At 50.0% G+C, this 10,849-nt stretch overlaps 1 protein-coding gene across 1 annotated transcript; it reads right to left on the bottom strand.

Moving 5' to 3' along the window:
- Positions 1-5,299: 5,299 nt before the first annotated feature.
- Positions 5,300-9,785, bottom strand: GPR50 (G protein-coupled receptor 50). Its single transcript, XM_057719125.1, has 2 exons — positions 9,599-9,785; positions 5,300-6,801 (listed from the first exon to the last, which is right to left on the bottom strand). Exons 1-2 carry the CDS (start codon positions 9,783-9,785, stop codon positions 5,300-5,302), a joined length of 1,689 nt encoding a protein of 562 aa, XP_057575108.1.
- Positions 9,786-10,849: the final 1,064 nt, after the last annotated feature.

Consider the following 10,849-nt stretch of genomic DNA (forward strand, 5'->3'; position numbering starts at 1 on the left):
GGGGTGGGGGATGAAGGGGAAGCTGGGACTTAGAGAGTAGCACTGACACATACACACTACCAAATGTAAAATAGATAGCTAGTAGGAATCTGCTGCGTAACACAGGGAGATCAACTCGGTGATGGGTGATGACTTAGAGGGGTGGGATAGGCAGGGTAGGAAGGAGACTCCAGAGGGAAGAGATATGAGGATATATGTACAAGTACAGCTGATTCACTTTGTTGTACAGCAGAAACTAACACAAAACTGTAAAGCAATTATACTCCAATAAAGTTATATTTTAAAAAAAGAACAGCTGATACATCCAACAACACGCATGCTTCTCAAAAGCATACTTACCAAAATTAGCCAGATTCAAAAGCATGCATGTTATTCTATTCCTCTTAATGAAATTCAAAAATGGGCAAAACTGATCTGTGATATTAGAGGTTAAACTAGTGGTCAACTTTTGGAGAGTTATTGACTGAGTTGGGACATTAAAGGGCCTTTTGGGGTATAGAAGTGTTCTATATCTTCATCTGGAAGATGGTGAGATAGAAATATGCATATTAGTAAAAATCCACTTATCTGTACACTTAACATGTGTGCATATGATTGTATATAAACTAAAGTTCAATTAAAAATAAAAAGCAATGGTGCAAGGCTAGACAGACTAATGGAACAGACTAGACAGTTCAGAAACAGCTTGATGATTGATGATATATAGGTAGATAGGTAGATAGATAGATAGATAGATAGATAATCTTTATTTTTATGTTATTAACCGGTTTACAACAAAGCGTCCACTACAATTCAGTTGGGCAAAGGATGGACTTTTTAATAAATGGTGATTAAATGAAAATATGAACCTTGACTATATAAAAAAAAATGAATCTTGACCCCCTACCTGACACCAAATACAGAAAATTAGCTTGAGCTTAAGCATTGACTTAAATGTTAAAGGCAAAATAATAAAGTTTCTAAAAGAAAAACTAGGAGAATATATTCATTATATTAGAGTAACCAGAAATTTCTTAGAAAGCATCATCATCAAAGAAAAAACTAATAAATTGCACTTCATAATATTAAGGACTTTTGCTCATCAAAAGATACAGTTAAGAGAGAGAGAAGGCAAACCACAGACTGAGAAGACATTTGTGAAATATATATATTCATATCCAGAATATATAAAGAACTTCTACTTCCAATAAGAAGACAGTAACCTCAAATTTAAAACAGTCAAAATATTTGTTCACGCTCTTCACTTTTTACAATATCCAAATGGTCAATGATCATGTGAGAAGATGGTCAACATCAGTATTCATTAAAGAACTGAAAATTGAAAATACAATGAAATAGCAGTAGATACCCAGTAGAATAGCTAAAATTACAAAGGCCGGAAATATCGAATGTTGGCAAGAATACAGAATATTGGGAATTCTGCTGCATTGCTAGTGAGAATATAAATTGTTTCAACTACTTTGGAAAAATATTTGGCAGTGCTTACTAAAACTAAATACACATATACTCACGACTCATCAATTCCAATCCTAGGTGTATTTCAAAGAGCAATGAGTTCATATATGTACCAAAAGGCATGTACAAGAATGTCCATGAACAGCTTTCTTCATAATAACTCCAAACTAGCATACACACCAAATGTCCATCTATAGTAGAATTGATAAGAAGGTGTTATACTCAATACAATGAGGTTCTACACAGCAATAAGAATGACGGACTGCTTCTACCCAAAGTAATATGGATAAATCTCACAGACAAAATGATGAGTGAAAGAAGCCAGATACAAGAGTGTATATTCCATATGCTTCCACTGAAATAAAGTACGAGAAGCAGCAAAATTAAGCTGGCGTAATGGAATCTTCTAAGTGCTGGAGATGTTTTATATCTTGATTTGTGTGGTGGTTATATAGGTGTGTACATATATAAAAATTCATTGAACTTTACACTGAAGATTTATGTACTTCACTGTATGTAAAATTATAACATAAAATTAAATTAAAAGACGTACAAAAATCTTTATAGAAGCATTTTTCATAGTGGTCCCAAATCATAAACAACCCAAAGGTCCATCAATAACAGAATCAATCTATAAATTGTGGTATATTCATGCTATAGAGTACTACGTAAAAATGAAAAAACACCCCAAACGACTGATACAAAAACAGGAATGAATCTCAGAAACATAATTACTTGAGCAAAAGAAGCCAGACTAACATATGATTTAACAATTCCACTCCTAGGTATATTTCCAAAAGAATTCAAATCAGGAACTCAAAGACTTGTAAATCAATGTTCATAGCAGTCAAAAAGTGGAAATCGCCCAAATGTCCATCAGTGGGTGAATGGACTTGACACAATGTGGCATATCCACACAATGCGATATTATTCAGCCACAAAAACAATAAAGCACTGACACCTGCACCAACATGGATGAACCCTGAAAACACTATGTTCAGTAAAAGAAGCCAGACCCAAAATGACTTTGGGGGTGGAAAGGGACAGGATAAGGGAGGGGAGGGAAGAGAAAAATATTTCTTGGCTATGTATAAGCTGAGGAGGCACCGTGCTTCAACTGCTGCTTTTCCCACGGGAGTGGGTTATGGGGGCGGGGGTGGGAAGGCAGGAATGATGAACGCACCTTGCAGATGAGAAGAGTGGCTAAAGTGGCTGCTTTCGTGAGAGTTTGTGAGACTCTGGGCATAAGCAGTGTTGATTCAGGCACCTCAGAGCAGAGTGTGAAACAAAGGTGTAAAAAAGGCCAATAGTTTTTTTCATCTCTCCCATCACCTCTCAGAACCCTGCACCCAGTTCAGAGCATTGTGACACAGCATCCTTGGTTTAAACACTTGCAACTTACAAGTGATTGTGAGCAAAGCTCCTTGAGTGAGGGCAGACAGGGAGAACATGGAAAACATGGGGAGGGGGTGGAGACCGTAAAGCACTTTGTGAGCACACAGGTAAGCATCCTTTTTGCACCGTCCAGCGATCCTTGGAAGAAGTGTTGAACAGGGAGTCAGCCTGAGGTACAGCAGTCACTCTATTGGGGCTTGAACCACTGTAATTTGAGCATCAAAAGTGAAGATGACCTCAGTTTATACTTACAGTCTGGTTAAACCTGAGTCGAACAACTACATATATGCATAACTCTGTGGGGCTATGTATATGTGCGTGTTTTAATGTATATATTTCCTTAACCAAACTGATACCTACCGTGCATTATATTGAATCTACTTTTATTTTTATGGAGTACTTTGTTTGGGGCATTACCTTGCATTAGAGATTCTTTTGAGGCTGTGTTCCTGAGGCCAGGAGGCTTGCCCAGTTGCTGGGGTCTTGCCACCTAACTTCCAGCTAGAGAGGAACCCACCTGTCCTCCTGCCCCTCACTCCTGTGCCTCCCCCCACTGGATTGTGGGCCCTGTTACTTGGTCCCAGCAGCTATTGGAGTTGTGACATTATTGGGGCCGAGCTCCACTCCTGCCAGAGAGGGTGAAAGAGGGGCAGTTTTCAGAAGCCTTGGCAGGCAAGGTCCAGAAGTCCAACAGCAGGCAGATCAGGTCATCCACTGTCACCACAATAGTGAGAAGAACACCCCACACCCCTCGAGCCTTCCTCTGCCCCCACCCCCCCCCCCCCCGACCTGGCCACAGTTTGGTAAGCCATGCAACTGTGGAGAGAGGGGTCATGGGACTCGCCCCGGGGTATAGCAGGGAGGGTACTTATATCCAAGTCTTTTGATCCCCCAAGGTGAATGCTTTTCCACCCACTCCCAACCCTCCTCATAAGTAAGTCTGGTGGAGGAAGCAAATTTATCCACAAATCACACACCAAAGACACAAAAACACTTTTATTTAATTGCTACCACAAATACCGAATTGAATTAAGGCAGTATAACACATTTCCGCTTATCCTTATAACCTTTTGTATGGTAAACTTTAAGTGTCAATTTGAATCAACAATTGAGATTTTTATTAAGCAATGTTCTCTTAAATTCTAGAGAAAAATCATTTCCTGGGCTGTCGTGTGTGGTGATACAAGATATCCACAACTTAACACTGTGGATCACAGAACCTCAGCCAAGGGTGGTGGGCTTGCCTGATGTTGGCAAGTCTTCCTCCCCTCCTCCCCCGCACCGTCCCCACCACAGCTAGGAGGCTCAGAGGGACAGGGCAGGAGAGAAAGGCTTTTGGAAAAGCACTTGTTTACAAGTCCAGGCAGTACTCCATTCACTTCTGGCTACCAGTTATTACCTCAAATTCCCTTTTCAATGAAAAAGAAAAATGTAAAAACTGATTGCCTAAAAATATCAGGCTGTGTAAAAAAAAAAAATCTCTGAGGTAAAGAGTAGTTGTGAATTATAATATTAAAAGCATGAGTGTAATTGATCCTGGCAACCATAAGTTTAGATGTGGGGAGAAACTAGTTTATGGATGAATTTGTTTTTCTGGAACTAAATGAAAGAAAATTCTGGCAAATACTAAAAAAGGTAAGTAACTACAAATAAGGTAAGAACATGTCATCATTTGCATTCGTGCGTGACTATAAAAATCAGCACCAATGTCTGAATTTTCACAAAATAGAAATAATTTGGTGCGTCCATATTTTTCGTTTTGCCACTTGATCTCATAGGCATAACTATTTATTTTAATAAGAGCTTATTAAATTGTGTTCTTCAGATATGGGTCATAATTTGTTGCTGGGATTTAGAAAAGAAACTGTTTCAAGTACTGGTACTTTATCACAATTGCCTTTCGGACTGCCGTTAAAAGTACAATATAGAGTTACACACTTAAACACATAAAGCTCTGCGGTCACATTCACTTGTACGGAAGGCTTTACCACAGCGCACCTTTACCATTGCGCATGCGCCCCTCCCCCACCCCTGGAGGAATGGGAGAAGAAAGCGGGAACAAGGAGGAGGGAGGAGGGAGGGAGGAGAGGGGAGAAAGGGTTACACAGGAGTGGGGAAAAATCAAGGTCTACAAGTTCAAGGATCACTGTGGGCTCACAGTCAACCACAGAAGGAAAGGGAGGCTCAGAACAACAGAAGTCAAACTTGAGGGAAATTTGGTCTCTAAAATAGCAAGCGCGAGCACACACACACTCACACTCACACTTTTTCAGAGTACATAACGTAAAGGCGGAGGGTGCCAAAGGTGGGCGTAGCTTCCACCATGTCCGTGCATCAGTGTCCGCGTGTGTCTGTCTGTGTGTAGATGCACTAAGGTATCTCACTTTGTCTTACATACGCTAGCCAAACTCAAAAGTGGACCCCTGCTTGACCACCCCAAGAGCATTTTTCACACAGCCATTTCATCAGAATCAGCTTCAACATCAATAACCACGACCTTATGATAATCACTGGTGGCAGTGGTGACCACAGTGGGGTCAACAGGGACAGCGGCGGCAGCAGGCTCGGGGAGGTCAGTGACGTCACCCTGTAGGTGGCCAGTGGCAGTGTCCTCAGGGTGGCTGGTGGCAACAGGCTCGGGATAATCGGCGGTGGTGGGCTCAGGGCGGGTGCTAGCAGGCTTGGTATGGCCAGTGGTGGGTTTAAGGCAGCTGGTGGCAGGGCTGAACGCAGCCTTGGAGTGGCTGCCAGCAGGGATGTGGTGGCCAGTGACAGGCTTGGGGTGGCTGGAGGAAGGCTTGAAATGGACAGAGTCAGCCTTGAAGTGGACAGAGGCAGGTTTAGGGTAGACAGTGGCAGACTTGGGGTGACCAGAGACAGACTTAGGATGACCAGAGGCAGCCTTGGAGTGGCTAAAGACAGACTTGTGGTGCCCAGAGGCAGATACGCGGTGTGCAGAGGCAGACCTGGAGTGGCCAGAAGCACGCTCAGGTAGGCCAGCTGCAGCATCGCCAGGTAGTGGAACATTCCGGACACTCATCGGCATTTCCTCCACCGCAGGACTGGCACTGCCACTGTCTTGTTCACGGGCCTGTTCACGGACTTGGTCACGGGCACGGGCGCGGGCACGGACGAGGGCTCGGGCCTCCCGCATCTCACGAACATCAGTGATGAGGCCAGAGAGGAACAGGATAGGGTGCCGCATAGCATGGAAGATGGTCCAGTATTCTCTGCGGAAATTCTCATTGAGGAGCCCGTAGATCACAGCGTTGAGGCAGCTGTTGAAGTAGGCTATGAAGTAGGCTGCAAGATAAAGCCAGTTGGGGATCTTGCCTGCCATCTCCTTCGGACTGACAGCCACCAAGACAGTGAGCACGTTGATAGGGCACCAGCACACTGCAAAGAGGAGGAAGATCACAAACATGGTTAGAAAATTGCGAACCTCAGCAAGCTGGTTGTCAGGATTCTGCCCGGCCGGGTCACGGGCTGCCAGCACTTTGGTCCAGATCCTCACGTAGCAGAAACCCACTATGAGCAGAGGGAGGACAAAGTGGATGCAGACGATGGTCACAGCAAAGGCAGGGTTGTTCAGATAGTTGAAGATGCAGGTGTAGGTGCGAGGATCATACTCGATGGTGCCAATGTACATGTTGGGCAGGACAGCCAGGACGGTCATGAGCCAGGTGATGACCAGGTAAATGCAGGTATTGCGCACACTGAAGATCCGCTCATACTGGAGGCTGTGACAGATGTAGCAGTAACGGTTGATGGCAATTGCCATGATATTGAAGATAGAACCGACCACACTCAGCCCTGTGATGAATCCAACCATCTGGCACTGTAACTGGCTCAGATCCCAGCCGCCAATGGCCATGGCATGCAGCATCAGAGGATAGGGGTAGATGGCCACTAGCATATCAGCCACAGAGAGGCTAACCACGAAGATGTTGCCTGGAAAACATATGGGGCGGGGAGACAAACAAGAGTAAATGGTTCGGTATGGAAATCTACAAATTTAAGCTGGAGGAAAAGGCCAGCTGGAGTCATGACAATTTAGAATTCTAGAATTCTTTTAAAGAAATGCAGTTGTGTTTTGATTTTTAGTTAGAAGCACGTCCCAGATGATTCTAATGCAGAAGCAGGTTTGGGGGACCTGTCCTTTGACAACCTTTTCTTCCTTTCAAACAACGTCATCTCTGCTTCGGGAAAGAAATGAAGTTACCTCAGAGATCAGTAAACACAAAAGCCCGTTGGGGAACTCTTCACACTCCCACAAACACGGAGACACCTGCGGCTACCATCTTAAACAAAAACAAAATGCACACTTTTGGCGGGCGTGGGCGGGGTGGGGAGAAGGGAGTAGAGGGAAGCTGGATGGAGCTGTCTGCTGCAAACAGGCTGGAGGGTGGGGACTGGGATGAGGGGAGAGATTGGAGGGCTGTCAGGAGCCTCAACCTCCCTCCACCCCGAAAAAAAATAAATTAGCCCTCTGCCTTCTCTAACTTACCATCGCATTTACAACGCAAACATGTCTAAAGAGAACTGTGCGAGAAAGGGCATGAGAGGCCGTCGTTTTCTTAAGCGGTCTTTCCCAGCGAGGTCAGACAATCATCTAAGATCCAGCCCAGTAAATACTTACCATTTCCGAGGTAACCTAAGAGTAAAAACTGAGGGGAGGGGGCGAGGTGGGTCCTGTAAAATTTCGTTTGAGAAACAGTGAGCAAGAAGGGAAAAAAATTCCGGAGACTCCCTGCAAGGATTAGCAGAAGTGCCTGCTTCACGCGGGTCCCCGGGCGGAGCCGGGCACCAGCATGTTCGCCGCCCTGCACACGGGTTCCTGGCCCCCGGCCCCGGGCTTGACGGGAGCCTGCGGGGCTAAACAGGAAAGTGCAGGGGCGGGGGGGTGCCCCCAGTCCTGTTTAGCAGGGCGGCGGTAGGAACGTTGTTTGTAAAACCTGTAAGGCCAAGTGAAGGCGCGGAGCCCCTTCTCTGGAAACACCTCGTGGCTAATGAGCATTGGTTTGGCAAAATATTGCACTTCATCTTGGACTGGGAGAAAATGAGCACTTTTAAAAGGGCAAAGGAATGGCTGCTTCTGCCTCCTTCCGCCAGCGCTGCCAAGGCGGGCCTCCGCGCTTCCTACCCTAGAGATTCTTTCTAGGGTTTTCCCTCAAAGTAATGAATTCGGAGAAGAAAAGAGGAAAAGAAAGAGGGCAAAGCCTTAAAAACAAAACCACAACAACCATAAAAACCTTTATTTGAATTATAGGAGGAAAGGAAGGAGAAGGAGAAAAGGAAAGAAGAGAAAATGGACTTTGCAGGTGCCCCCCCGGGGAGGGGGGTCCGGGGTTCGGCACCTTGGGAGCGCACTGCTGGAGTGCAGGTGAGGTCTAGGTGTGCGGCCCCACGTCTCCAGGGGACCAAGGAGAAATCCGACACACCCATCCGCGTGTAAAAGAAAACTTTTCATGACTGTGTGCCCTTCAGTGTATTTAAAAACTTATGCGGTGTCTGGGATTCCTCGTCCAAGCAAAGTGATCTCCCAGAGGCTGGCGGCCTCCCCTCCCCCGCACCGCGCCCGCCCGGGTCCCGTGGGTGCCCGACCCCCTCAGACCCCGCCCCTCACTCCCCTCTGCCCTCCGGCCCCAGCCGGCTGGGATCCAGGCGGCGGAATCCCTGGGCGCCGCCCCCTCCCTCCCCGGGCGTGAGCCGGGCTTTTGGGCCCCTCGCCCCACCCCCACCGCCCCCCGCCCCGCGCGAGCCCTCTCCCGCCCAACCTGCCGACGCTGCTCGCTGCTCTGCCGCGCCTGCCGGCCCCCCGCCCCGTCCCCCAGACCCGGTCGCAGCCGGCCCCCTCCCGTTGGCCCTGGCGGGCTGCGAGGGGAGTCTCGCCCGCCGCCCCTCCTCGTCCCACATCCCCGCGCTCTGCGGTCTCCCTGCGCCCCCGCCATCCCCTCGGAGCTCTCCTGCAGCCCTCCCGCGCCCCTCGCCGGTTCTGCCGTCTTCTGGGCCCCCGGGACGCCGAGCTCCGGCACCTTTGCGCCGACCCGCCCTGCGAGCCCCGGCACCCCGCTTACGGACTTGGACTTCGGGATCTCCGCCGCTGCCGCCGCCGTCGCTGCCACGCCTGCGGCGCCCAGCCAGCCGCCCACCGCTCGCCGCCGTGCGCCCTGGGACGGGCGGACGGAGCTCGGCTCCGGCGGGCTCCGACCGCCCGGCTCCACACTCAGGCGAGGGAATCTGCGCTCCGCCGCCCGGGAGCCGGCCCGGAGCCCCGGGGCTGCGGCGAGCGGGGGCTCGGCCGCCGCGCTGCGCTCCGGCAAGCGCCGCCTCAGCCGCCGAGAACTTAACTTTACCCCGCTGCTCCCTCCGCGTCAGCTCCTCCCGCGCTGCCTCGGCGCCGCCACCTCTGCGGCGTCCGGCTCGCCGTTCTGTCCCCGGGCGGCCGCCGGCCTCTCCGCTCGCCTGCCGGCTCCCTCTGCATCAGGTCCCCGACGGGGCAGGGCTGGGCGGTCTGCCGCGCACCGCAGGGACCCGGGATTCGCACTTGGACGAACAGAGCTTCTCCAAACCTCCGTAGCCTAGAGAAGCTCTAACTTTATGGGGCCCCCGGCAGAACGTCGCCACTCAGGTTCGCAGGGAAATGAGCAGGGCGCGTCCACGGGTTCCCTATTCCAGGCGCCCAAACTAACACCCTTGGGGTTGCAAGTGGCTGCACGGTGGGTAGGGAGAAGGAAGGGGAGCTTACCAGAATTTCGGAGCTTCTTGTTCTTCGACACAGCCAAAATGACCATGGAGTTGCCTATCAGGTCGACGACGATGGTGATGACCATTGCGCAGAACATAAAGATGATGAGAGCGGGCGGGTAGTCTGGCTGCGGCAGTTTACAGCCAATACAGCCGTATGGGGTGGGAACTGCCAGGGTAGGCCCCATGCTGCTGCTGGAGACCGTTAGGTCCTCCCAGCCGGGTTGGGACAGCGAACACCTGCTCTGTCGCCAGGAGCTTCGGGAAAGCTGTCACCCCTCCGAGAGTCAGAGAGCAAATGACAGCATTCCCGCCCCTCTCCGATGAGCTTTTAAAGCCGCAAGAGGCGGCTAGCCCCACCCCAAATCCCTCCCCTCGACCAATCAGAGCTCCCTCCCCACCCCCGCTTTGATCTCCAACTCTTTTTGGACAAATCCACATCGAGGTGTCATCTTGCTTCCGACTGCCTTGTATGTGCTTCCCCTCTAGCCGCTCCCCCTCCCACCACCATCCCCCAGGTACCCTGCGTCTTGACCAGCTCGGAATCCACCTCCCCCCCACCAGCCACTGCGCATCCGTTTCCAGCAAGTTCTCCCTTCCTCTCCTACGCAAACACCCAGCAAAGCGCTGTAGATTGCAGAGCGGGGCTACAGGGTGCCTCTTGGGGTCCAGTGCCAACTCAAGCCTGTCTGAAGCCCCCAGCAGAGTGTGAGGGGCAGCCCGTGGCCCCTTGAACCATAGATATTTGCCTCTGTAGTCTGCTTGAGAGGCTCATCCCATCCCAGTGCTTTTGCCTGTTCAAAGCCTTCTGTATTCCGTGGGAAGCAGGGGACAGCTGCCGGGGGCTTCCACCCCCAATCTGGGCCGCAGTCTCCAGGGAACTTCTTCCCCTCTCTGGTGCCTGGAAGGAGCTGGTTGGCTCCCATAGCGGCAGCAGCGGGTAGCCACTTAGTCCAGTCCCCAACTTGTGTTTTTCTTGAGGAGGTGGCCCCTACGTCAGGCTCTGGGAGCAGCGATCGAGTCTGTACTCTGGGAGTGAGGAGAGGTAGATGGTGGCCGCTTGCCCCTAACTCCGGGGCAAGCGAGAGTGAGATTACATCCCCTTCCCCGCTGCCTGGCACCCTGGCTGCGGGAGCTTAGAGGCTGCTCTGGGAAAAAGTAAAACAGGGGGGAAAGCCTTTCTCCTGGACTGCCGCTCCTCAAAGAAAGCCGGGGCGAGCGGCTCCGACTCCCATCCCCTCTGCAGGCGCTC

The sequence above is a fragment of the Hippopotamus amphibius genome, chromosome X (genome assembly GCF_030028045.1).
Source record: "Hippopotamus amphibius kiboko isolate mHipAmp2 chromosome X, mHipAmp2.hap2, whole genome shotgun sequence".
NCBI classification, from domain to species: Eukaryota; Metazoa; Chordata; class Mammalia; order Artiodactyla; family Hippopotamidae; genus Hippopotamus; species Hippopotamus amphibius.

What these genes read in the sequence shown, in the direction of transcription:
- GPR50 (XM_057719125.1), bottom strand. Translation starts at nt 9,785, where the DNA reads ATGGGGCCTACCCTGGCAGTTCCCACCCCATACGGCTGTATTGGCTGT. An exon ending in CAAGAAGCTCCGAAATTCTG is followed by an intron (nt 6,802 to 9,598) that starts GTAAGCTCCCCT and finishes TATGTTTTCCAG; the next exon opens with GCAACATCTTCGTGGTTAGC.